The following is a 26357-nucleotide window of genomic DNA, read 5'->3' on the forward strand; positions in this document are numbered from 1 at the left end:
TAATCATGCAAATTTGTTTAGTTATCAACTCATAGTCAGGAGGGTTATTTTCCGCATTATATTAGCGTGACATTGTTTATATTTCAGAATAAAAAGTACACCGAGCCCGATGTGTTGTAACTTGAAGGCTTAGTGCATGTGCAACTTGTAAAGAGGAATACCACACCTGTGAAATTTGATATGGATGAAAAGCGGAGGTTACGTACAACAATATTTTGAAATTGAAAACTAATTTCAAATTTAGTTCATTTAGGAAAAAAAATATTGCAGTTTTAATAGACATTATATAATCTAAGGGGGGGGGGGGGGTCCATTTTGAAACGCTGGACTCGAACCCTCGATCTACAGTTCGGCAATTGACTCGCTATTAAACCTACTTAGCTACTCAACTAGGCAATTGGATCTAAAAGGAATAGACATGTATTGCTGATATTTGTATTTATGTTTTAAAAAGAAGTTAGACATTATGACGGTGAAGAATATACTTCCTTAAATACAATTTTTTTATGTCCTCAGAAGATACGCATGCATGTACCTATTGCTCCACTCAGCTTGGTCAAAGTATCGCGATTAGACAATGAATATGATATATTGTCTATCCCTCTAACTCAAGTGATCTCTCTTTCCAAAAATAAGAGTAAGATGGACGTACACTACATAATGAACAATCCAGATAAAATAAATGCCAACATTGGCGACGACTAACACAAACAATTCTTAGCCAAAAATAGATGTACAAATATAACTAATCAGGGATGAACCAAAAAACTTTTCACTGGGCAGTTCTACGCCTTATAAGTGATAAATTTCCCCGTCAAAAGAGGGAAGCCGGAACTTCCAAATGGCACAGAAGTATTCCAACTTAATAAGGTAACTAGAACTAGACAATCGTTTACAGGGAATAGCCACATCCTGACACCATTTATAAACCTGGCTTAATAGTACCCACATCCTGACACCATTTATAAACCTGGCTTTTTCTGGAGCAGCACGAGATGCGAAGCAAAGAAAAACATGGCCTTGTCTCACTCTCATACCTTTCATTTCTGGAGTTTCATATTACTATATAGGAACATTTTTTGATGTGAAACAAATATGAATTTAACACTTTATTAAACCATTTGTGAAAAGTACCATATTGTGAACATTTTCACATAAGACCACAGGATGTTGTAATTTACATACATTGTATAGTTAACTTTCTATTTTCCACAATCAATTCAAACAAAACCACAATATAATAATATACATGTATACAGAATGTACTATTTATATAGATCTATGTATGCCATATATATACATGTACAAAATGTATGTATGTATATATATATATATATATATATATATAAAATTATTATTTATCTATGTACAATTACATATATACATGTAGATCTATGTACATAAAAATGTATGTCATGATACATTGCAACTTGATACGCAATTATATTTGTAATCGTGTTTAAAAAGTTAAATTTCAAGATTCCTTATGAACGATTTTTCATAACGATCCGCTCTGGACAGTGAGTTCCGGCCATCCTGATAACTCGGTACTAGTCGGGCGGATCCTGGAATTTGTGACATTCATGACTCGGTGTTAGTCGGGCGGATCCTGACATTCGTGACAGTCGGACATAGCTGGGTGATATTCCTCAATCTGAATGACGCTCTCCGAAATTCCGAACTTTTTGCGAACGAGACGTGTGCTCAGCCTTAGTACAGTCATCGGGTCTCTGTCCTTCTCTGTAGAATACATAACATATAACGACAAATAAAACATGCACAAATGGTTCGATGTAGACTTAAAATCCATGTGGAGAAATCTGCTTAATTATGGTAAAATATACTCCAAATTTCCGAAAGATCCAATAGTGAGAAACCACTACTACAAATTATATAGGAAATATACCAAAATGAGAAAGTTCAAATGTCGAGAATTTAAACAATCTTTATTAAGACAGTTAGAAACTTTACATGATGAAAATCCAAAATCTTACTGGAAATTGATTGAGAAACTTCAGAAAGTAGAAGGGGAAAAAACAACAATGCAGATGTAATTGACCCAACAACATGGGTCTCCCATTTTCATGACCTGAACAAACCCAAACCAAATTTCAACCACCGTCTGGCATAGCTAGATAATATTCTAAACCCATATCAGAAATATCAAATGCTATTTCAAAAATAAAAGTAGGGAAAGCTCCAGGTCTAGACAAAATTTCAAACTACATGATTAAATACGGTCAGACCCATCACTTACCATGCTTTTACAACATTTTCAACAGTTGTCTTACTTTTGGTCATTATCCTAAACCATGGTCTTCAGGTTACATTACTCCTATCCATAAAAGTAATGACATTAACGATCCAAATAATTACAGAGTCATACCGGTTACAAATGCAGTTGGGAAATTATTCAATAAAATACTTTACATTCGCTCAGACAAATTTCTTACTAAACATCGTATAATCAATGAATGTCAGATAGGTTTCACCCAAAAAGCAAGAACTTCTGACCATATGCTTATTCTCAAGACTATTATGGATAAATACTGTAAGACCAAGGATGGAAGAGTGTATGCCTGCTTTATTGACTTTCATAAAGCATTTGGCACCGTCATTCATTCAGGAATTAGAATTAAACTCTTAAAATTGGGAGTTGGAACAAATTTTTATCAGGTTATTAAAAGCATGTACTCTTCAAGCAAGTCCTGTGTCCGTTTAAGTAATACCTGTGTCACATTACACTGCGATTAGGTATCCGACTAGGTAGCGGGTTCTGAGCGGCCTGAGAATGCCAAAATCTGAAAAGTGTCCGACCGGGGACCATGCGGTGAGAACACGCCATTCAGGGCCCGTATACCCCACCGGCAGCTTTTAGCGCGGAGTTAAATCCTGGCGATGTCAACCCCATCGTAAGATAACGCTCACGTGCTTCAGCGAGTTGTAGACGTAGGAACGGCAGTCTCAGATGCCTCGGAGGATTGGCCATGTCAATGTTGATGGCAACAGCGTCGATGATGATGTTGGAGATGATGACGATGACGATAGGTATATATACACCAGTTTGCAATTGCCTTAATTGCACTTAACACGCATGAAAAGGCAAAGGTCACCGAACGATACCCGGATGTTCTCAGAACGGACATCGTCCGGGCTTCATCCGATACCCCTCAGGTGTCCGAGCGGTGACCGCACGGGGGTACCTAGTCCGTACGATGTCCGTATGGGTACCGGACGTACCCCTCCCGGTTACCTACCGATAACCTTACGGATATCGGGCGGCCACCAACACCATCATTCCATACGCTCCCCGCCCGGTAAACACACGGCTGCCTTCCTTGTCCCGCCCGAGGTGCGGGCGGTATATGAGGAGAGCTAATCACCCGGCAGACTTGGAAATGTGTCCCTACGGTGTTAGATCTTGACAGGTCCCCCACCGATACCTATACCTCGCCCGGTACCCGCTAGTAATGTGACACAGGCATAATGGTATCACCGATTTTCTCCCAATAAAAGTTGGTGTCAAACAGGGGGACAATGTAAGTCCAAATCTGTTTAAAATATTAATTAATGATCTTTCAGATTATCTCAATTCATCCCCAGATCCTGTGGTCTTAAATTCTCGAACATTTAATTGTTTAATGTATGCTGATGACATAATTCTACTGTCCTCCTCAGCTAATGGTTTACAACAAAAACTAAATATTTTGCAGCGGTATTGTAATGTTGGTGTCTGAGTATTAGTTTCTCAAAAACTAAGATCCTAATTTTTAACACGGCAGGCAGACTCTTGAAAACTAAATTCTATTTGGCTGGTATTGAACTAGAATGTGTATCCAACTACAAACACCTTGGGGTTTCATTTTGTTCATCTGGTTCATTCTCCCTTGCTCAGGAACAACTATATCATAAAGCCCTGAAAGCATTATTCAAACTTTAAAAAAGACTTCGTTTCACTAAACCCTGATATTAAAACCATTTCTCATATATTTGACCATACCATCAAACCAATATTATTATATTCTTCGGAAATCTGGGGTTATTTCAATCCTTTTTCCAAAAAATTTACTAACTCCGATGGTACCATAGACAAAATTTACTTAAACCAACTTTGTGATAAACTACATCTCAAATTTTGCAAATCAATACTTGGTGTACATAAATCTGCAACAAACTTTGCCGTACTGTCGGAATTGGGAAGATTCCCCCTTCACTTTGACGTATTAAAAAGTATGCTAAGTTACTAGTACAGACTTGAAAATCTTGGTCAGTCATTTCCACTATTGTTTGATGCATATCGAGAATCAAAATTACTTTTGAAAATTCTATCTGAAGAGGCATTAAAGCCGAAAGCGCTAACAGTGAAATGTTATTCGAGTTTTGTGTTTCTTGACTTTTATTATTGGATGTATTTACTGTATCAAATACCGAATTCTTTATTTACAAACTATATATATATATATATATATATATATATATATATATATATATATATATTGTAATAATTACAAATTTTAAAAAAGGAACTTGTAAATTTTCTATGATGTTCAAAAGTTGAAATATATTAACCCTCCCTTTATGCCGCAAATTTTCCCTCTGTATTACATTGAAAAATCATGGGAATACATTACATTCCATACGGTAAATTGTATTCTTTCACAGGTACATGTACTTATATAAAAAACATAAATCTAGTTTTCATTTTCACCCTTTCTCAAAAGAAATTTGTTCTAGCAAGTGTCGTTAAGGAGTGAAAGGACTTTCTACCAAACCATCTTTATACGATATTGCTTTAATTATTCACTGATTACTACAACACACTTCAACTTCACTATGTTGGTGCATTTGGGAGGTGTTGGAGGGTGAGGCTGGATCGCAATGAGATGGATAGTATTATGGCAGATAATACAGTCACCAATCGGTTAACGATATATAGTTAACCAATCCTACGATATCACCGAGCTACAGAGATATAATTTTTAAAAATCGTTGTTTATTTATGTAATTGTCAGGAGATTATTTCATTTCCATACTTCCTATCACTGTTACAGTGTTTGTGATAAAGATTAGACACATACCAACAGCCAGATGGACGGCGATGGCGATCTTGTTCATGGAGAGGGACCACATCCGCAGGTCGTGAACCTCCTTCACGCCGTCAATCTCCAGCAGATTCTTGGTCACGTCCACAAAATCAACCGTCCGAGGAGCGCCTTCAGGGGGAATTAAAAAAAAGCAAAACTCCGTAAACTATGAGTATGGCCTATAAGAGCATGCATATCATGGGCTTTACTCATATCTTGAATGAGAATCTATCGTTTCCTCGTGGTCTTTTTTATCAGTTTTAAGGTAGTTCTATCCTCATGTGGAAGTGGAAATACTGAATTAATTTGCACTAATATAGTTTAATTTAATCAATAACCAACGAAACAGGATATACTGTCACTGTTTTAAATATGGCAGACACACTAAACAGAAGTATATGTCAACATAAGAAAATCGCACAATTTTATTAAAACGAATTATATAGAAACATAAAAATTGTTAAAGTGATTCCCAATGTCAACAGTTTCAAAAACTGCCAATTTATAAATCTGTATAAATTGATTGTGGATATTAAGAAATCATTGTATAATAGGCATACAGTAGAGGCAATATCAGCATAGGATCTAAATGGTTTATAATAAATCATTATTTATGGAAAATAGAAATTTTCCTGTATCGATATTGTACCAATATTGTTTATCCAGTGAATAAAATTCATCCAAAAGATATATATCTATCATTCACAAAGGTTAATGAAATAAAGATTTTTGCAAAAGCCTATCTGACGTCACATGAGGATGTGATGGATTATTCTTGTTTTTGGTTTTGGAGAGGGTTTTTTTTTTCCATTTTGTTTAGATGTTAAAATGATAAACTGCATCAAACATATAGGCATCGGGGGTATCTATTACCTTCCATTAAGACAATAATGATATCCTTGACGATGTGCATAGTGGTGAATACAACGAGAATCGAGAAGAGAAATGTACAAATTGGATCTGCGATTTTCCACTCCGGCTGCAAAAAAAAAGAATTAATCGATTGTCTCAGTATGATGATTTATTGATTGGGTATGGTTTTACGCCGTTTTGGCAATATGTCAGCAATTTTCAATAAAAAAAACAACAAACAAACAAACAATAAGCATCTAGGCTATTTTTACACAGTGTGCTTAATGAATGTTCCAGACTTGCAGTGTTTCGGATGTGAAAGTCAGTGGGTACGGTGTATAAGGAGGTGAAATGATTGAGTTAGTAGATCCGCTACTGTAACTCCTCTATAGATCCGCCACTGTAACTCCCCTATAGATCCGCTACTGTAACCCCCTATAGATCCGCCACTGTAACCCCCTCTATAGATCCGCCACTGTAACTCCCCTATAGATCTGTCACTGTAACTCCTCTATAGATCCGCCACTGTAACTCCCCTATAGATCTGTCACTGTAACCCCTCTATAGATCCGCCACTGTAACCCCCTCTATAGATCCACTACTGTAACCCCTCTATAGATCCGCTACTGTAACTCCTCTATAGATCCGCCACTGTAACTCCCCTATAGATCCGCCACTGTAACCCCCTCTATAGATCCGCTACTGTAACCCCCTATAGATCCGCCACTGTAACCCCCTATAGATCCGCTACTGTAACCCCCTCTATAGATCCGCCACTGTAACCCCCTCTATAGATCCGCTACTATAACTCCCCTATAGATTCGCTACTGTAACTCCCTCTATAGATCTGTCACTGTAACCCCCTATAGAACCGCCACTGTAACCCCCTTCTATAGATCTGTCACTGTAACCCCCTATAGATCCTCCACTGTAACCCCCTTCAATAGATCCGCCACTGTAACCCCCTTCTATAGATCCGCCACTGTAACCCCCTTCTATAGATCTGTCACTGTAACCCCCTATAGATCCGCTACTGTAACTCCCCTATAGATCCGCCACTGTAACCCCCTCTATAGATCTGTCACTGTAACCCCCTCTATAGGTTCGCAACTGTAATATAGAGGATTTTCAAATTTATTTACCTTAAACCAAATGATTATAGCAGCAATAAGAACGCCCAGACTTTGTACCAAGTCACCAAGAACGTGAATAAAAGCTGCACGGACATTGATATTTTTCTCTTTATGTGAGTGGCCATGGTCATTTTTCTCGACATCGTGGACATTTGCATTGGATATGGTACCATACTCTACTAATTTCTGCGTATCGTCCAGCAGGTGCTTGCTGTTGGTTTCTTTGGAGTTGTCATCATCCTGGCTCTGATGACCACTGTCTGTTGGGCTGTACCCTGGGCTCCCCCCGTGGGAATGGTGATGATGACCGCCTTGATGCAGCGTGGCACCCATGCTAAAAATGGTCGGATTTATTTCAAGATTAAATTTTATAGATTTCCAGACACTGGGTTAAAGGACCGGAAAGCGTTACTGTAGTAAGAAACTTTCTTTTGGCACTGTCAATACAGTGCTGATTGAAATGATCCCAACTGGGATGAACGGGCTTACCTCATACAAGTACAACGGAACGCCCATTCACTTTATAAACATGGAATACTGTAAACCACCTTTTATTCGCGTGCGGGAATTTTTCGCGGGTTCGCGAGAACATCGCCGGCTAGAATATTTCTCGCGCGAGAATCAGAAATTTAATGTCTCTTATAATTGTTTAATATTATCGCGAAAATTAGTCGCCGTGAACTTGTTTATCACTGTGAAATCGCGGAATAAAATCGTTAGGAATAAAAGTTGGTTTACAATGGATACTTACATGACGTTGATTACCACCCCTGCGGACGCTGTGATCAACATGATGAGGGGGTCTATAGTGTAGTCTGGGTGGATTATCCTCTGCACACCGAGATAAACAAGTACACCGGTCAACACCCAGAGAAACATGATGGAAACCAGAGCACCAATGATTTCTGAAAAACAGTTACCGGGTGACGTACATTTGAGGAAAGATTCACTTTTCGACTTTCAGAGAGAATTTGACTTCATTTGACATCTACATGTATGATTTTAATGTATGTTAATCAGTTTTCATGTTTTGAATGTCGAACTTATACGAGGCACAGCTCATATGCGAGTTGAAACATATAATGACAGAAAAAAGTGTGACAATTAATTCTATTCAATAATGATGGCCTGCTTTGTTTAATGGTTTTTTTCTTGGGGGGGGGGGGGGTATTGTTATCCAGTTTCTAAGATTTTGCATACCTGTGTTATCATATTTAACTCAGACGTTAATTTTTTATCGTGGACTTTGTTAATCATATATTTCAAAATGATATTGGCACAATTATTAACGAAACCAATTAGTGTTGACATTCAAGGATACAAGGTGAATTGTACAAAATTCATATCTTTATATAAAAAGTATAGTAGTTATGCTTTGGGTCTTGAATAAGTTTACTTCGGTTTCGTATAATATTTCCCATTTATTTTCTATGAAAAGAATTATTAAACAACGTGTCAAGGTGCGCCGGGGACAATCTTTTACCATATGGTACATCGCAAGGTGTACCTCAAATAAATGATGGGCGAACACATATTGACATGGGTAAATAAGATGTAATTCAAGATTAATGGATCTTTGATACTAAAAGTTATTACAATACGTACCATATGGAATACAACAACAAATGAATCGTATGCAATAATGAATTGATCACGAACTGAAATCTCAAACAACAATGAAGAGAAAACAGAGAGAGAAAGAAAGAGAGAGAGAGAGCAGAAGAGAGAGAGAGAGATGTTAAACATGAGAGAGAGAGCAGGAGAGAGAGATGGAGAGCAGAAGAGAGAGACATGTTAAAGATGAGAGAGAGAGAGAATGTTAAACATGAGAGAGAGAGCAGAAAAGAGAGAGAGCAGAAGAGAGAGATATGTTAAACATGAGAGAGAGAGAGAGAGAGAGAGAGAGAGCAGAAAAGAGTGAGAGAGCAGAAGAGAGAGAGAGAGAGCAGAAGAGAGAGAGAGCAGAAAAGAGAGAGAGAGAGACATGTTAATCATGAGAGAGAGAGAGAGAGCAGAAGAGAGAGAGAGAGAGAGACATTGCCAATCTTGTAATGTAGTTTATTGTACAGAGTAGTAGGTTTAGCTGGTTCTGTGTAGAGATACGACTGTTTTTAATTGTTTTGTTTTGTCACATGTACTCAACTTCCATTTCAATTTTGACATTACTCATCGTGCGGGTCTTTGGAATATTTAATGCTTTGTTTATTTATGAACTTTGGATATTTAAGTGAAATAATGGACTGTCCAGGTCAACTTAGAGCCGAGGACCGTAAAATATCTAACATGATGAAAAGTTCAAAGCTTATAACTTACATAAATATTTCACACGTATTTCATATCGCTCTGCTTTTTGAATTTCCCTTACCTGAAACTGCAGTGAATTATGCTACTGAAAGATTATTATTTGTTTCTCATTTAAATACCGACAGTTTAATAAGAAGACGAAACGTTTTGAATCACACGAAGTGTAAATAAAAATGCAGTTTGACCTGTCCTTGAAATAATAAACTTTGACATGAGAAAAGTTTTTAAATAATTATTCCGCTCGTTCAGCATGCGCTAAATCGAATAGTAGTGATGACTTACTTTGTTACGTCGGGTACGTTCACAGAATTTAAATCAAATGAAGATTCGGATTATATTCTTGATATTTAGTTGGTATATTTTTTTACAACCCATATGAGAATTCTTCACTCCTGAAGAGACGTCACCAGCGGTAAGGGAAGTCCCACAAACTTATGGCTGACTTATTGCACTAGTAAAGAACATGAAGCATGGGTTACATTTTACACTATATAAAGGTGTCCAGTGTACCTTAAACACGGGTCCCATAGAAACAATCATTTGTGACATTTTTGAACATGAAAGGAGTTGAGGATAGATTAAGGGAAGTGTTCTACACCAGATAAATTTGATATGGATATGTACAATAATATTTTGAAGTTGAAAATTTTCAAATTTACTTTATTTTGTCAAAAAATACAGTTTTAGTACAAGATAGTCATTACAAAAATTTAAAAGCCCTCCTGGATTTGAACCTGTGACCTAGAGTTCACCAGTCGGTATGCTAACCTACTGAGCTACTCGGCTAGGTATTTAAATTGAAAAGAAAAAGTCAATTATTGGTGATATTGATTTTTTCCTTCATGTTTTTAAAGGAAGTCAGCCATTATGACGATGTAGAGTACCTCCTTAACTCAGTTAAGATTGAACCATATATCCAATGTGTCTAGTCCTCAAAGACGTACATAACAAGAGTTTGCATGTCTCTATGATTTAAACACATGTTATTACGTATAACATAATAGAATTAGACAGCGGACAGTCTATATATATACAATGTATATATAATTATGTAACGGTCATGTATTTTAAGTAAAACACAAGCTGGTGGTTTGGGTTCATAAAGTTCTTTATCATCATATCCTAATCCTGGAGGATGATCGTAAACTCGGAAGAATAGAAACTGTTGTAAAACTTAGTTTCTTTGATCTGACTATAGATATAAATAGTATGGTCACTCAGTCCGGGTAGGAGTGTTGCTGGGTTAGTTTCTGGAACTGGCGCGAATCTTGCTTATATAGCACCAAACCAGTAAAACAACTCACAAGATACTCACAACCATGCACAAACCATACTGACCTTTCACACTCCTCTCTCTACCAATCAGCGTTCATCCCATGATTATGAATGAAATGAAACGATTTACGATGAAATGAGTAACGTAATGAAATTATATTAGTATGTTAAATATGAATAATTTCATCCTGTGACACACACACACCCAAACACACACATATAAATATATAAAAGTTTGAGTATTGGATTTTATTTTTTGACTTTATATATATATTGTTTTACGTCCACACACACACACATATAAATATATAAAAGTTTGAGTATTGGATTTTATTTTTTGACTTTATATATATATTGTTTTACGTCCACACACACACACATATAAATATATAAAAGTTTGAGTATTGGATTTTATTTTTTGACTTTATATATATATTGTTTTACGTCCACACACACACACATATATAAATATATAAAAGTTTGAGTATTCGATTTTATTTTTTGACTTTATATATATATTGTTTTACGTCCCATTAGAGATATTTTCACGAGGACAGAGTACTAGCACTTACATGAAGTACCACGAACATTCCTTATTGTCGGAGAGGTAAGAATTACCATCCCTTAACACATTACCTTCCACTCGTCATGGACATGATTGTAAGGCATATTAGAATATTTAGAAGAAAGACAATTAATTTCATTCCACATTCTTCTCTCCCGCTGTTCGTCTGTGTTTTCAACTGGTGTTCATTTTTCATGATACATGCAAAAGTGGGTAATGCGCTGGAGATCGAATTTTCAATTTCTGCCACACAAATGATGTAAATACATAAATAAATCAAATCTTGAGGGAAGGATTTATTTCTTTCAACATAAACTTAAGGATTGGAAAACAAATGTAATGATGTGTTAGCAGATTACACCCGTATTTTTAAATACAATCTTCGAGGATTAAAAAACGTAATCTGTCCCAATCCTTACTAAACCCTGTGATCTGGTCTTAAAAGCATCAGTTTCATTCTTTGATAAAATGAAGCATTCAGAACAATGTCGTTTTTCATAACATATAATTGCTAAACGTACTTTCCATCATAAGTCCCAGGGTTATATATACATGTTTAATTGCTTCAACATACCTGCTCTGTACCATCCAAAGCTTAATTTCTTGGTCCTCCTTTTAACTGTTAAGTGCATTGCAACTAGACTTATTCCAAAGCTAGCAAAATCAGTCAAAAGATGCGCGGCGTCAGACATAATGGCAAGACTACCTGCTAATGCACCTCCTGTAAACGATATGAAAGGACTTAAAGATACCTTCTTTTTCTCAGAGAGAGAGAGAGAGAGAGAGAGAGAGATCATACCCACGGCTTCTCCAATCATGAACATGGAACAAAAGATGCTGGCAACAATAAGTTGTCTTCTTGCTTTTTTGTCGAAAATATCCTGGTTTTTCTCCGTATGACAATGGCTCACTGTGAATTAGAAAGAGACTGCTATTTATAATATTACAATCATAATTCTATAGTGAATTGTGGATATCATGTTGTAGTGTAAATTAGACTACACTAGATATATAATGTGAAGAAAGAAATTAGAAATAGTATCAGTAATGGAATACACGTGATTTATCAGAGTTTTCCACTACTAAGTTTGTATTTGTTGTTGTTGTTTATTAGTTTGTTGTTTTACTAGAAATATACATCACCAACTGTGGGCCAAGAACCTTAAGTTTGACCTATGCATAGAGCTAATGTTTCTTTATCGTGCCAACGCCTATCGTGACGGGGGGGGGGGGGGGGGGGGGGGGGGGGGGGGGGGGCTCAGCTGTAAAGTCCTATCCGATAGAACAGTGACTTTTACTTTTGATAACTGTCACGTGGTGAAGGAGCAGTCATTATTTCGTTCGCTAAGCGCCCAGCATCAAAAGGAATACGAGTGAGTACATAGTCGACAGTTACTTCACTGTAATTGTCATAACTAAAGTAGGGGTTTAATTTAACGAACTCTGCATTCCCCGTCGTTGACATTTCATATTGTTATTATTTCCCCCAATTACTCCGATGTGTAAGCTTATAATGGGAGAGGTGAATTTGTGGTGGTTCGCATTTAAAATTTCAGGTCGATGAACACCCTTACATAACATAAAATGTAGGTGTATTTCGTCATGTGATGTTTTAAAATGACCCCAGTCTCTGAAAAAGGCATGTATTTTAGTATGTTATTTCTGGATAAATAAATACTAGATCTATTAGATAATAGAGGGATGGATAGATAGATAGATAAATAGATAGATCTATTAGATAATAGAGGGATGGATAGATAGATAGATAAATAGATAGATCTATTAAATAATAGAGGGATGGATAGATAGATAGATAAATAGATAGATCTATTAGATAATAGAGGGATGGATAGATAGATCTATTAGATAGATAGATAAATAGATAGATCTATTAGATAGATAGATAAATAGATAGATCTATTAGATAGATAGATAAATAAATAGACAGAGAGATACATGTATAGATAAAAAAGAATATACTCCTTAAGTTATTGATAGAGACATATGATTAACCTGACCTATTTCACCTTTTAAAGGGGCATGGACATGATTTCAGCTGAAAATTTCCACCCACCCCCCTATTTTTAGTGTATAGAATGCTTAACTACTAAACATTTGAATGTCAGTTGTCGATATACACATGTACATGCGGGATTCAATATTTTATGTAAACAAGGATCATGCCATGTTTTTGTTTACATAGATCAAATATACTAGTAAAGTTTCATTAAAGTAGATTTTTTTTTTCAATTTACAAGTTAATTCTGAACATAATCAATAGTTTCTAGTGTTTGGCACATTTCATTTTGTTTTAAACATGTTATTTCCTATTAAGTAATCTATAGGTAAACAAAATCATGACACGAGCCTTGTTTACATAACAAAGAATTGTGAGCGCTGTAACTCACTTGTAACTCAACAACTGATATTCAGACTTTGGTTGACCATCAGAAATACTTTAGTTAAGCATTATAAACAATTAGTCATGGTCATCTTTCTCGCTAAGTCATGATAGAAAGATATAAAACAGATGAAAATACCGGAGTGAATTCAATCCAATATTATTTCTTAGTCGAGAAGTTCTATTGGAAGCTTAGGTATGGACTAAGTACTACATTATTTATTTTTGTAAGAAAGACGCAAATTGCAGAAGACCAGTTTGGGTTTTAATTGCTTGCTAGATACCTGAATGGATTATGGAACGGTATCTGTAAGTTATTGCTGTACGTATGAATGTATAATTATGAAGTTACTCAGCTATGACGCTCTACCAGGTGTATACTCAAAGGTCGATCTACAAGTGTTTCTTTTCTATATTTCTTTTTCATGCTATAAATCTAGAATTACTTATACTAAATGACATAAAAGGTGAAGATAACGAACAATGATCAATCTCATAACTCAGAAATACAAAATAAGGTGCCTATGAGGAGTAAGCATCCCCTGTCGACCGATCACACTCGCCGTAAGCCCTATATCTTGATCAGGTAAACGTAGTTATTCGTAGTCAAAGTCGGTGTGCCAAGAACGGCCTACATGTAACAATCGGTACGAAACACGTCAGACAGCATTTGGTCTAATGACGTGCAAGATATATTTACTGAGTTTTTGTGGCATCTACCTAAAATCACATACTACATGTACAGTGAAAGTTCTTGAAGTAACCATGTCTTTATTTCATAATAAAGAACGTGACATCGTGTAACATTGAGTAACTAACGGAAAGCGTGTTAAGCACATGTAGTTAGTTTGCTTCCTGATTTAACAAATCATTCGAATAGAAATATATTCAAAATTGACAAGATAGAATATTAGTAAGTTGTGAAAAAATAGTCTCTAAAAAAATGTCATATACCTAAATCATGCCCGATAGATTTCACACCTATTGTAAACTCAACTGACTAATTTACATAATGAACAAGTGAAGATAACGAACAGCGATCACTCTTATAAATCCTCTAAGAATACTCAATTAAGATAAGGGCAAACACGGACCCCTGAATATATCAGAGGTGCTTAGGAGGAGTACGAGTACCCTGTTGACCGGTCACACCCGCCGTGAGCTCTATATCTTCATAATGTAAACGACATAATCCGTAGTCACAATTAGTAGGTAATGAACAGCCTGTGTTTGCAAATTTGCGACATGCTGACTTTAAACGAACTGTTGAAACCCCTGCAACATTAACTTATTTGTCAATAACCTGGCTTGATTAAAGAATGGATCATACGCAGAACATGCTCTAGTAAATTGTATCTGTTGAGAAACAAGATATAGAGCTCACGGTGGGTGTGACCGATCGACATGGGATGCTTACTCCTCCTAGGCACCTGATCCCACCTCTGGTATATCCAAGGGTCCGTGTTTGCCCAACTCTCGATTTTGCAATGCTTATAGGAGTTGTGAGATTGATCACTATTCATTATCTTCGCCTTTAATAAACACAATATGCAGGTTGTGATAGAATATTGCTGCACAAATATAATAACTTGATAGTGGAGAGGGTGAAATCATCCCCTTTGCCATATCTTCAATAAAATATCTAAATATGAAATAGATATGGAAGGATATGTGATGTCTTTTATTTCGCGTTCACTGGGATATATCGAATCGACATTTGAATGAAGATGAGAAAGGTTGATATGCAAAACGTCGTCGGTATATCTAAATGTTGAGTTGAAGGCCACAGGAAAAGGGTTTTTCGTTTCATGTGGAAGCTTTTCAATAAATTATATGTCTCATACGAATACAAACAAGAGGTACTGTGAGCAATGCTCACTAAGAATACCCCCCGCTTACCCCAATCTCCCAAAGGGTGTTGGTAATAAGTATAAACTACCTCTTTTCTGAGTGTAAAAAACAAATGGCATGACAAACCGAACCATATTGCTACTTCGATGTCCAGTGCGCGTGACCTTTGACCTTTTGACCCCAAAATCGATAGGGAACATCTTCATCCCATGGGTAGTCCATATGTATGATATGGTGACTGTAGGTGGAAAGGATAACGCTTTAGAGCCTGGAAACCATATTGCTACTTCGATGTCCAGTGCGCTTGACCTTAGACCTTTTGACCCCAAAATAGATAGGGAACATCTTCATCCCATGGGTAGTCCATATGTATAATATGGTGACTGTAGGTGGAAAGGATAATGCTTTAGAGCCCGGAAACCATATTGCTACTTCAATGTCCAGTGCACATGACCTTTGACCTTTTGACCCCAAAATCCATAGGGAACATCTTCATCCCATGGGTAGTCCATATGTATGATATGGTGACTGTAGGTGGAAAGGATAACGCTTTAGAGCCCGGAAACCATATTGCTACTTCGATGTCCAGTGCGCTTGACCTTTGACCTTTTGACCCCAAAATTGATAGGGAACATCTTCATCCCATGGGTAGTCCATATGTATGATATGGTGACTGTAGGTGGAAAGGATAACGCTTTCGAGCCCGGAAACCATACTACTACTTCGATGTCCAGTGCGCTTGACCTTTGACCTTTTGACCCCAAAAATCAATAGGGAACATCTTCATCCCAGGGGTAGTCCATATATATGATATGGTGACGGTAGGTGGAAAGGATAATGCTTTAGAGCCCGGAAACCATTGCGTCTACAGACGGACGGACTGACGGACGGACAGACAGACGGACAACCCGATTCCAGTATACCCCCCCCCCCCCAAATAACTTGTTGCGGGGGGTATAAAAACAGGTCAGCTGATAATGGAAAACAAGTCAGTTTTGGAAACTGCTGCAATCAGTTATAATCACGGACTTAATCTGAGAACTATTCCATTCATATATCAAACATTATAGTTTCCCAAGTAACCCTTTGTTTAAAATTGTCGCTAGATTTGATTTGAATAAAACTTGGAGTTGATTCTTTTGTGTGAGGGTGTCTTTTTTGTCCAATTTTACATGGATACTTGAAGGAAACAAAAACTCCAATGTTTGATCGAATATTTTATTGCTACATCACGTGAATGTTAAAAGTAACCACGTGTTTTCATTTGACTGCGGATTACTCCGTTTACCTGATCAGGATATAAGGTTCACGGCGGGTGTGACCGGTCAACAGGGGATGCTTACTCCTCCTAGGCACCTGATCCCACCTCTAGTGTGTCCAGGGGTCCGTGTTTGCCCAACTATCTATTTTGCATTGCTTATAGGAGTTATGAGATTGATCACTGTTCGTTATCTTCACCTTGCACTTAATAAACATTACTCATTCATTAATAGAATAAGACGTTTCATGCGATATTGAGATTTCAAGGTATGCAGTACGGTGAATTCAGTTATATATTAGCAAGAACAATATTGCTTTGAAGAAAATTAACCGACTTCCACAAAATATTTTAATTAACACTACCATTGTGGCTTTTGTAGGTAGGAATGCAAAGTTGAAATACCGTATTTGTAGGTAATCAGATAGGTTATACATATAGAGATCCTCGAATTTTGCTGTTTGTCATGCGACATGGTTGTATGACTGGACTTGTCCCAAGGGCACATCATTAACTGTTGCTCTTTGGAACAATTGCTATGACTCTTTGTTCTGTCATTGTATTGGGGAACATATGTGAATCGGACCACGTGATACATTTCAGATCAGGCATGAGAAACATAACACTTTATTGAAAATGATAACATTTTAGATCGGACACGAGATACTTCACTGGTTATTGTAAATGGTACACCTTTTACAACACTATTGTAGACTGTACTGGAATAAGAGAAAATATGCAACCGATTTATTTGTAGGAGTATAGTTAAGTTTATATATAATTATGCATCTTGACAAAATCTGACATTTAATGTTTCCTTTACTTATTCATATGCATTTCAGAGCTACTGGAATCTTTGATACTTCAAGTATCTACTGAATATTCAGGTAATCTGTTAAAAATGTGTTCTTGTTTAAAAGTCTTCGCCACTCTAGGTCTAATAAATATTTGATAAATCAGTAGTTTGAATTACATAGTACATTAAATGTAAAACTTTTAGCTTGCAGTTTGGTTACTTACATTGGTCATCCATGTTTTCTTTGTCTGAACTGTCTGTTGCACCATTTCTCCAGTTCATAGTTAGACTGAAAGAAAAGATGACCCATAATTTATCATCAGAGCACACATTGATGACTGCGGAGGGATATCGGATCACATTTGTATTCACATATTCGCTTGATTTGCAATAATGATTAGCTGACCTATTTTTATATTATTATGAAGTAAACTTTATATACCACGGATAACCCCGTTTACCTGATCAAGATATAGGGCACATGACAGGTGTGACCGGTCGACAGGGATTGCTTACTCCTCCTAAGCACCTGATCCCACCTCTGTTATATCCAGGGGTTCTAGTTCGCTCAACTCTATTATATATTGCTTATAGGAGTTATGAGATTGATCACTGTTCGTTATCACCACCTTTCATTCAAAACTTGTACATGACAAGAAAAAACTCTTGCCGTGGCCTTCAACTTGACATTTAGATGTAACGACGGTGTTTTTTCTGTTAACTCTACTTATTTTTATCCATACATGTATATCAATTCAATATGTTTCAGTGAACTCAAAATAAAAGACACCACAGAGTTTTCCACACCTACTTCATACTTAGATATTTCATTTGACATACATGTACATGTAGGTGTTAACGACAAACTAACAACACGACTTTATGACAAACGGGATGATTTCAGCTTCTCCATCGTCAACATCCCATATTTATGAAGCAGTATCCCATTATCACCTGCACATGGTGTTTTGTCTATCAACTGATTCGATACGCTAGAGCTTGTTCTGTGGATGGCCAGTTTTGAAATCGAGACAGGCTACTTACAATTAAGTTGATGTCCTCCTAGACACCTGATCCTACCTCTGGTGTGTTCAGAGGTCCGTGTTTGTCCTATTGGTAACTTTGTATTCTTTATAGGAATTATGAGCTTGATCATTGCTTGTTATTTTCACTTTTTCATTAAAGGACACATCGCATGTTTTTAAACTTTTTAATTTTTTCAGCAAAATTAATTCATTTCATACCTAAAACTACTTTACATGTGTTTTAAATGAAACAGTTTGTGTAGTTTTCGAGTTTGAAAGCGATGAAATTCAAATCTTGCGATATGCATATTTTCTTCGATATTTTACGCGCCATTATCTGTGACGTCATATGCGACCTCGAGCGAGAAGATTTGAAAACAGTTGATAGCCATTTCATAAAGAGATTAGATTTAATTGACAAACAAACAATTATCACATTAACAGCTTGTAAATAACACTGCATTAGGGTGTTTTGTGCCGTTTAAGCTAGGGTGTACTTACTGTCAGTAGAGAGGATTTGGACTGTGTTTTTTTTCAATTTTCGAAGGAAGGTATGAGGGACAAGACGTGAATATTTTTTGTCGGCACAACGACTTTGCCATAAAAAACCCCCAGTAGAATTTGTCCCTGTACTTTTTCAAACAAGCACTTGGACAAAGATGTAGATAAACTGCGAGAAAATTGTTCTATCGAAGCTACGCACTGTTACATATAGGCCTACGGCATATGCTTTCCGTTCTGCTCTCGAATTCAATACACACTCACACCAACTGACCTTCACCTTGTAACAACATATAGGCAGAACTTTGCTAGCAGTGTCTACCAACTGGTAGTTTTAAAAAAGAAATTTAAAGATAAAAGATAATTGAACTTTCAATTATAAATAATAAAATATAATATTTCCCGACTCTGAATTGAATTATAATGCTTTCATTTTTTTTTAAGGAACGCGTACGTGTTTACAACAACAGCACGCCGCGCTCCCACTTCCTAAGTAACAACGTGTAGATAACAAAAAATAATGATTAATAAAATTGCTTGAATAAAATAATTTAAAAGTATTGTGATTTTCAAAATAAGTTTGATCATCATTATTATTATTTGTTTTTTCGAAATGCACCCGTGATAGTAGGCCTAGTTGTCAATGCTACATAATCGTATCATAATTTAGGCCTATCTAACTTCTCCAAAAACAGATTTAATAATTATTGCACTGTTTATTTTAGAAAAACAACAACGCTATTTACAGTTGTTTACAGAAATGGCATTACCAAATTGTGTTTAGACAGTGATCCCATGTAAACATTATTTATTCGCAAATTTATGCAGATTTCATAGTCGCTTTTCTCGCTACATTTGGGTCGCTATTTGTATGCACTGGTGGCTAAAAGATATAAGACTCGGGAAATTTGTCAACATCGAAATAAATGTTATCCATGGTAAATAAATTAGGCCCCTAAAACCCGAGTTTTTAAAAATATCTAACACTACTTTTACAACAAGTTGATCGACGAAGGTCGCATATGACGTCACTGTACCACGTGACTACCTATCTAATTAACTAGGCTTTTTGAAATCGGGGCTTAGATTTAAGTCCATATTGTGGCTAATTATCGCAATACTTCAGCGAACGAACTATTACAATTAATTTCTCTAAGCATAAGGAAGACAAAATGCATATAATTCTGTATACTTTGAAAACACGAGATGTGTCCTTTAAGATTTATTCAATATTTTTATGATACTATGTTGATATTTTTATTCTAGTTTGTAAATAAAAAATTAATATTTTCTGTTTTAGTTGATGGTTGGATGTTTTATGCATGTTTTAATTTATTTTTACCCTTGTTTGTAATTTTGATTCTTAATTTTTGTTTTATGTCTTTTTGATATTTTTTTTATTTTCATTCAAATGTGGTAACCCGGATTATCATTTAAAACGACAGACAGTGATCAATTCGCCACTTAGAAGCTGAAGACCGTGTGTTTTGGCACTAAATCTACTTCATCAATCACTAGAAGACTAAGACAGCATGATCAGAAAATGTCTTTGCGACAGTATACCTATTGTAGAGCACACACGAATTCTCTTCGAGCATCACATGCAGGCTTCGGCGTTTGACGCAATATCAGAAGCGGAGGTGGACACTCGCATCACGTGTCTATGTCCAGTGCCAGTAGAGATAGGACTGGTCTCATTATGTTGAATCAATATTTGACCGATAGACTTAATGGAGGCTATTTCTAGCCAGCAATACAAACAGCAGAAGTGTGTATGATATTTTAACGGTCTAGGGTTCTATTTATACCGTACTATGCACTAAGTAGTGGCGGATCCAGGGGGGGGGGGGATTTCGGGGGTTGGACCCCCCCCCCTCCCATTTCGTCAAAAAATATTGTTTAAAGAGGTGAAAATAACGAATGTTAAGGGTGGAACTCCCCCCTTTGGCATCCTTAATGGTAAACCCTTTTTAAAAATCACTGGATCTGCACCTGCTATGATATATATATATATATATATATATATATATATATATATATATATATATGTGTGTGTGTGTGTATATATATGTACTATGCTATACATATATTGTACTACTACAGTTTGTACTATTCGTTACTATATATGTACTATATAATGTTATAACAGTAGAGATCAAGTACACAACTTGGAACTATAACGTGCTTTTTCATTCTGGTTACCGCCCGTATCAGAAAAACGTATTACCTCTGCATGGGGTTTTTGTCTTTGAAATTTTATTTCCGTAGGTTTTTTCAAATCCGTTTTTAGTTTTTAAAATGAATTTGAAAGATAAAATTGTTCTATCATTCAGAATTAGAATATAATCGTGAAAATTTTATTCTTAAGTTAATGACCAGAATCAAAATTACAAATATTTATTCATTTCGAATACCTCTACTAAATTGACGGTGTATAGAAAAGTGACAGGAAACACGTGGTTTGTTCTGAGTTCGGGTATCGGTAGATCGATTGGCTATTATAGTAAAACTTGTTTACGGTTGACTAGGTTGAATCCGTGTTTCCCATGGGGTAGCCACGTATATGGTAGAATTTCGGGCGTTTTCAAATCATTCGAAGTTTGCTGCTATACTTTACAACAGACTACACCCCACCCCTCCCAGTAATTGTTCGCTTATATGAACTATTATCTTTTCTGTAGAATGGATATAGGAATGAAGTCAAAACTAAAGATTTACGTTTGTATATATCGTTGCACTTGTGCATGTGAACTCATCCTAAATATACAAGTGTTTTGTTTTATTTTATAAATAATGTATGTTCGGTTGAAGTGGTGAATAAGAACACAATTCTCTGTTGTCAGTTCCATCACTAAATTTACAAGAGTTTTGTCAGACATTCATCGTTATACGAAAATAGAATTAATTGTCCACAGCATCAGTCAATTCACTCTTATCTTTTTATGACATACTCTTGTTGATTCACATTTCTAAGCACCATTCATTATTAAGATAAATAAATGATGAAATTAAAAACCTACCTGTCTCCGCTGGTCATCTTCGAGGTTCCGTTCTTGCCGAAGCTTGGGTTTTATGCAGTTTGTGTTAAGCCAAAGAATAAAAACTTCAGAATTTTCATGCTATTTTTCAACTAATAATTCGGACATATTTCTCAGGAGCAACTGACTGAATGATAGGTATTTTTCTAAGTTCTTAATCCTGTTTGAGTGTGTTCTCCATTGGTACTGCGTGCAGATATCCTAATGTTCGAATTTGGAGTTATTTTGCACACGGCCATGTTCAAGTGCGGGGACAGATGCGCTTTATTAAACTAAGTTTAGTGCCTGCTGCTGTCATCTGTTGGTGTGGCAGTCCCAAACTTATTCAGCTACATGTATACCGGCGATCATTAACACCAACTTAAAACGGATTTATGATTTGATTTTCCTGAAATTACATCACTATTGTCTAGATGTACATGCACATGGTATTGATTAATTATGTTTATCACATATCATTTCATGGGGTTTTTTGTGATTATTTATAAAACTTGTACACGTATTTCACTAAAACACAGTATCAAATTTAATATTTCATTTTGAGGTTAGATGAAATTAAATTAACAGTTGTCTCTGCTTTAAAAATGCGCATGGACATGTTTGATTATATTATATTATTGACGACGGAAATATCACGTGCTACATTATCGTGAACCTTTACAACAAGATTACCAATGAAACATACAGCATGATTATCATCTCGGAATAATTAAAACGAACCAGACAGTATGTGATTTTACAATAGCTTATTGTTGGGATTTTTCATGTCTGAGATATACAGCTTTCTGTATATGTAAATAAATATATCATCTTTGAAAAACATCGGAAGGGTTTACAATATCAAAAATATTTCTACAGGAACTTACAATATTTTTTACAAAAAAAAAGAAAAGATTTTCAATGTAATTGATATTATATTACATATGCAGCTGTAACAAAATCGAATACAGCAGGTAGCGTTCGATATGCAGCATATATATATATATATATATATATATATATATATATATATATATATATATTCGTGTACAAAACTTTTTATAATGCTTCTTTATAAAATCCCGGAAGCAGTAAGATGTAAGAAATATGTGCAAAGAGGAAGTGTCGTGTCAAAACAATTATATGCTGTACATTTCTCGACTACAGCTTTCCAAAAATTGAATCGTTTTTAATACTTCTTGTCTGGCTAGAGAGAATGACGACTCCTAGGTGTTACACTATTTAAAAACTAAAAGAAAAAAAACATACATGTAACATACGCGTATTCATACGGATTACATACACGGATTTCAGTATCATTTCAAGAGACTGTCATTCACACCAACCAATGCTTTATGAACTGATAAATCAAAGGATTTCTAAATGTTTGGTAATTTATTTCCTTTGTATATGTATAATATTACACACAGGATTAGTGAGTTTCTTACACTGTTAGATCACATGCATTTGAACAAATTAGATTTGACAGAATGTCATGCAAAGTCGTCGGAATTAAAACCGGGGGCGGGGGAATGGGATGGGAGAAGATAAAGAGGTGAATCGATACAGCTGGACCGTAGAATGAATATTCGCAGTGTAGCGACTGACCCCTGAAATGTAAAAATATATGTAGAAACCGATTACAAAATTGAAAATTTCCGAAGTAGTATACCTCTTCACCATATAGCCATTAATGAATGGCATTTGTGTTTCCCTGAACCACTACGATAATATACGATGTTATCAAACACTTAATTGCTCGACAGCTTTTAAGTATAACGTATTATCTATGCACTCAAATGTCAGTCACAACCGCATACTGTACACGTAAAACTCAACATGTTATGTAGTTACAATAGTGAGTCTATTCAGGGGTGCTGCGAGGAAGTGACACCCCCTCTCTCGTTAGGTGGGAAAAGTGTACACCAAAAAGGTCACTTTACGTCATTCAGGGGCTTCAATCAACAGAATATGGGCTGGATAATACCATCTATATAAAGTTCGATCCCCCCCCCCCTTACACATTTTCTGGATCTGTCCGTGAACTTACTATGAAAGTAAGACAAGTGCATTTAGTTCTCTCTCTCTCTCTCTCTCTCTCTCTCTCTCTCTCTCTCAAATTTACAAAATCAAATTTATAGTTTTGCGCAAGTCCCGGTAGGTAACAGAAGCTTTAGTCTGGATTTATTGTCAGTTACATGACATTCTGTCAGGGTAATTTGTTCATAACCAACAATTAAAGATAAATTAATAGCCTCTGCTTAGTACCATGTACACGTGTGCAATGAATGTGTGCTGGGAAATAAAATTACTAAATATTTAGAATTAATTTGATTTAACAATTTGTCACATCTTTCCTAAACATGCTTTCTTATTTATTTATTTATTTGTTTTTGTGACATCAAAATCTTCATAAATGATTTGTTGGAAAATAACGATATGGGAATGAAACGCAAGTTCATGAACAATTTGTAGTGGCACTTTTTTATAGGAACAAACTTCACAAATAGAAGTTGCTTTTCTTACAGTATTAGTCTTTATCATCCCAACGCCAGATTTGCCCCCCCCCCCCCCTCCCACCACTCCGTTTATTATCCGGACCTTAGCTTTTTTCCCGCCCCGCCACTCTGTTTATTATCCCGACATTAGCTTTTTCCCCGCCCCGCCAGTCCGTTTATCATCCGAACGTTAGCTTGGTCCCCGCCCCGCCACTCGTTTATTATTCCGACCTTGGCCGGCTTTATCCCCGCCTCGCCTTCGTTTTTAGTCTCGATCATCCCTCTGGGGTAAAATTCCCGTTAGATGGTGCTGATCTAGTGAACCAATGTTCTGGACGACTGTGTTGTATGAAATAAAAACCGATTTATCAGGATTAATTGAAAATTTGTATTTTAACCAGAGTGACCTTCCAGACGTCACATTCAATTTACATACATGTAATAGTTACGTAAGTGTTGTGATTATGTGAGTCCATTGAAATTTGGGGATTTTTTTCTGTCCTTGAAATCGTCACACGGTTATGAAATTGAGAATTTATTGTCACCGAAAATTCAATTATAAATTCAGTTCACAACTCCAATATGAAATAGAATCACTACAGAAAATGTTCTTTCACAAATTTTAAAAAACGGAAAGTTTTGTAACAATATGAAAGAAATTCTAAAGATAAAAAATCCTCTTTATTCTAAAGACCACATGATTAAAAATCAGTAAACCTCACCCACATTTCTAATTTTGATCCAATCAAAAATCAGGATACATTGGCTACATTTACTCATTGCACAAAGACATCTTTCTTTATTGAAAGTTAATTTCCTTGAAAAACATCAAACATGAACTCAGAAATAGAATTTGTCAAACTCTGGGCTCAGTAGAAAATAGGATAAACTCCGAATGCTGAACAAATTAAAGATAAACGTGATAGCTGGGGAAAGTTCTATATAGTGTGACAGGAGTCGAAACAGGTGTTTTGTTTTTGTAGCCTGGGAAACTAATTGAAAGAAACGTGGACTATAGAAACCAATTAAAATAATCTAAATCAAATGCAAAACTTATACGGTACCAATTTTGATGCAACAGATGCGCATTTCGACAAATAATGTCTCTTCAGTGATGCTCAACCGAAATGTTTGAAATCCGAAATAACAATAAAGTTTTAGAGCTATTATGGGGAAAAACAGTGTGCCAAAAAAGTGGAGTCAAATTCGTCCAAGGATAAGAGCTTTGCGTGAGGGAGATAGTCCTTAAATTTGAAATGAATTTCTAAATTTTGAAACAGCAATTAAATATACATCAATATTTTCAAGCTGGTAACGAAGTACTTAGCTACTGGGCTGTAGAGACTCCCGGAGACAAGCAGTCCACCAGCAGAGGTCTCGACCCAGGGGTCATAATGCAAAATTTATACTGTACCAATTTTGATGCACCAGATGCGCATTTCGACAAATAATGTCTCTTCAGTGATGCTCAACCGAAATGCTTGAAATGATTTTAGAAACCTGATAATTACATGTATACAATATGAGGAAGAGCACTAAATATTTTTTCGGAAGAAAAATATACTAAAAATAAAAACTGTTTTCTTTCAGTGGAAAATTCATGCTTCAAGTCTCTAGAATTTGAATGAAAGTAGCTTCTGTGGAGCGTAAGTCTAAACGCAGTGCAGCTAAACAACTACATAAACGGACGGGTCATCTATCTGAAAAATGTCAACAGTAAGTTAGGGTGGCAAGGGACAGGTTCTGGAACCTGTGGGTAGGGGTGCTATACATACTGTTGCTGGTGTACAACACATG

General features: G+C 36.1%; 1 protein-coding gene across 1 annotated transcript; it reads right to left on the bottom strand.

Annotated features, from left to right (window-relative positions):
* Positions 1-1096: 1096 nt before the first annotated feature.
* On the bottom strand, positions 1097-23032 carry LOC125645560 (proton-coupled zinc antiporter SLC30A2-like). The gene is made up of 9 exons (XM_048871153.2): positions 22066-23032; positions 17744-17808; positions 12013-12123; positions 11788-11934; positions 7821-7974; positions 7079-7403; positions 5958-6063; positions 5079-5213; positions 1097-1740 (listed from the first exon to the last, which is right to left on the bottom strand). Exons 1-9 carry the CDS (start codon positions 22080-22082, stop codon positions 1595-1597), a joined length of 1206 nt encoding a protein of 401 aa, XP_048727110.1. The 5' UTR covers positions 22083-23032; the 3' UTR covers positions 1097-1594.
* Positions 23033-26357: the final 3325 nt, after the last annotated feature.

The sequence above is a fragment of the Ostrea edulis genome, chromosome 6 (assembly GCF_947568905.1).
Source record: "Ostrea edulis chromosome 6, xbOstEdul1.1, whole genome shotgun sequence".
NCBI lineage: Eukaryota > Metazoa > Mollusca > Bivalvia > Ostreida > Ostreidae > Ostrea > Ostrea edulis.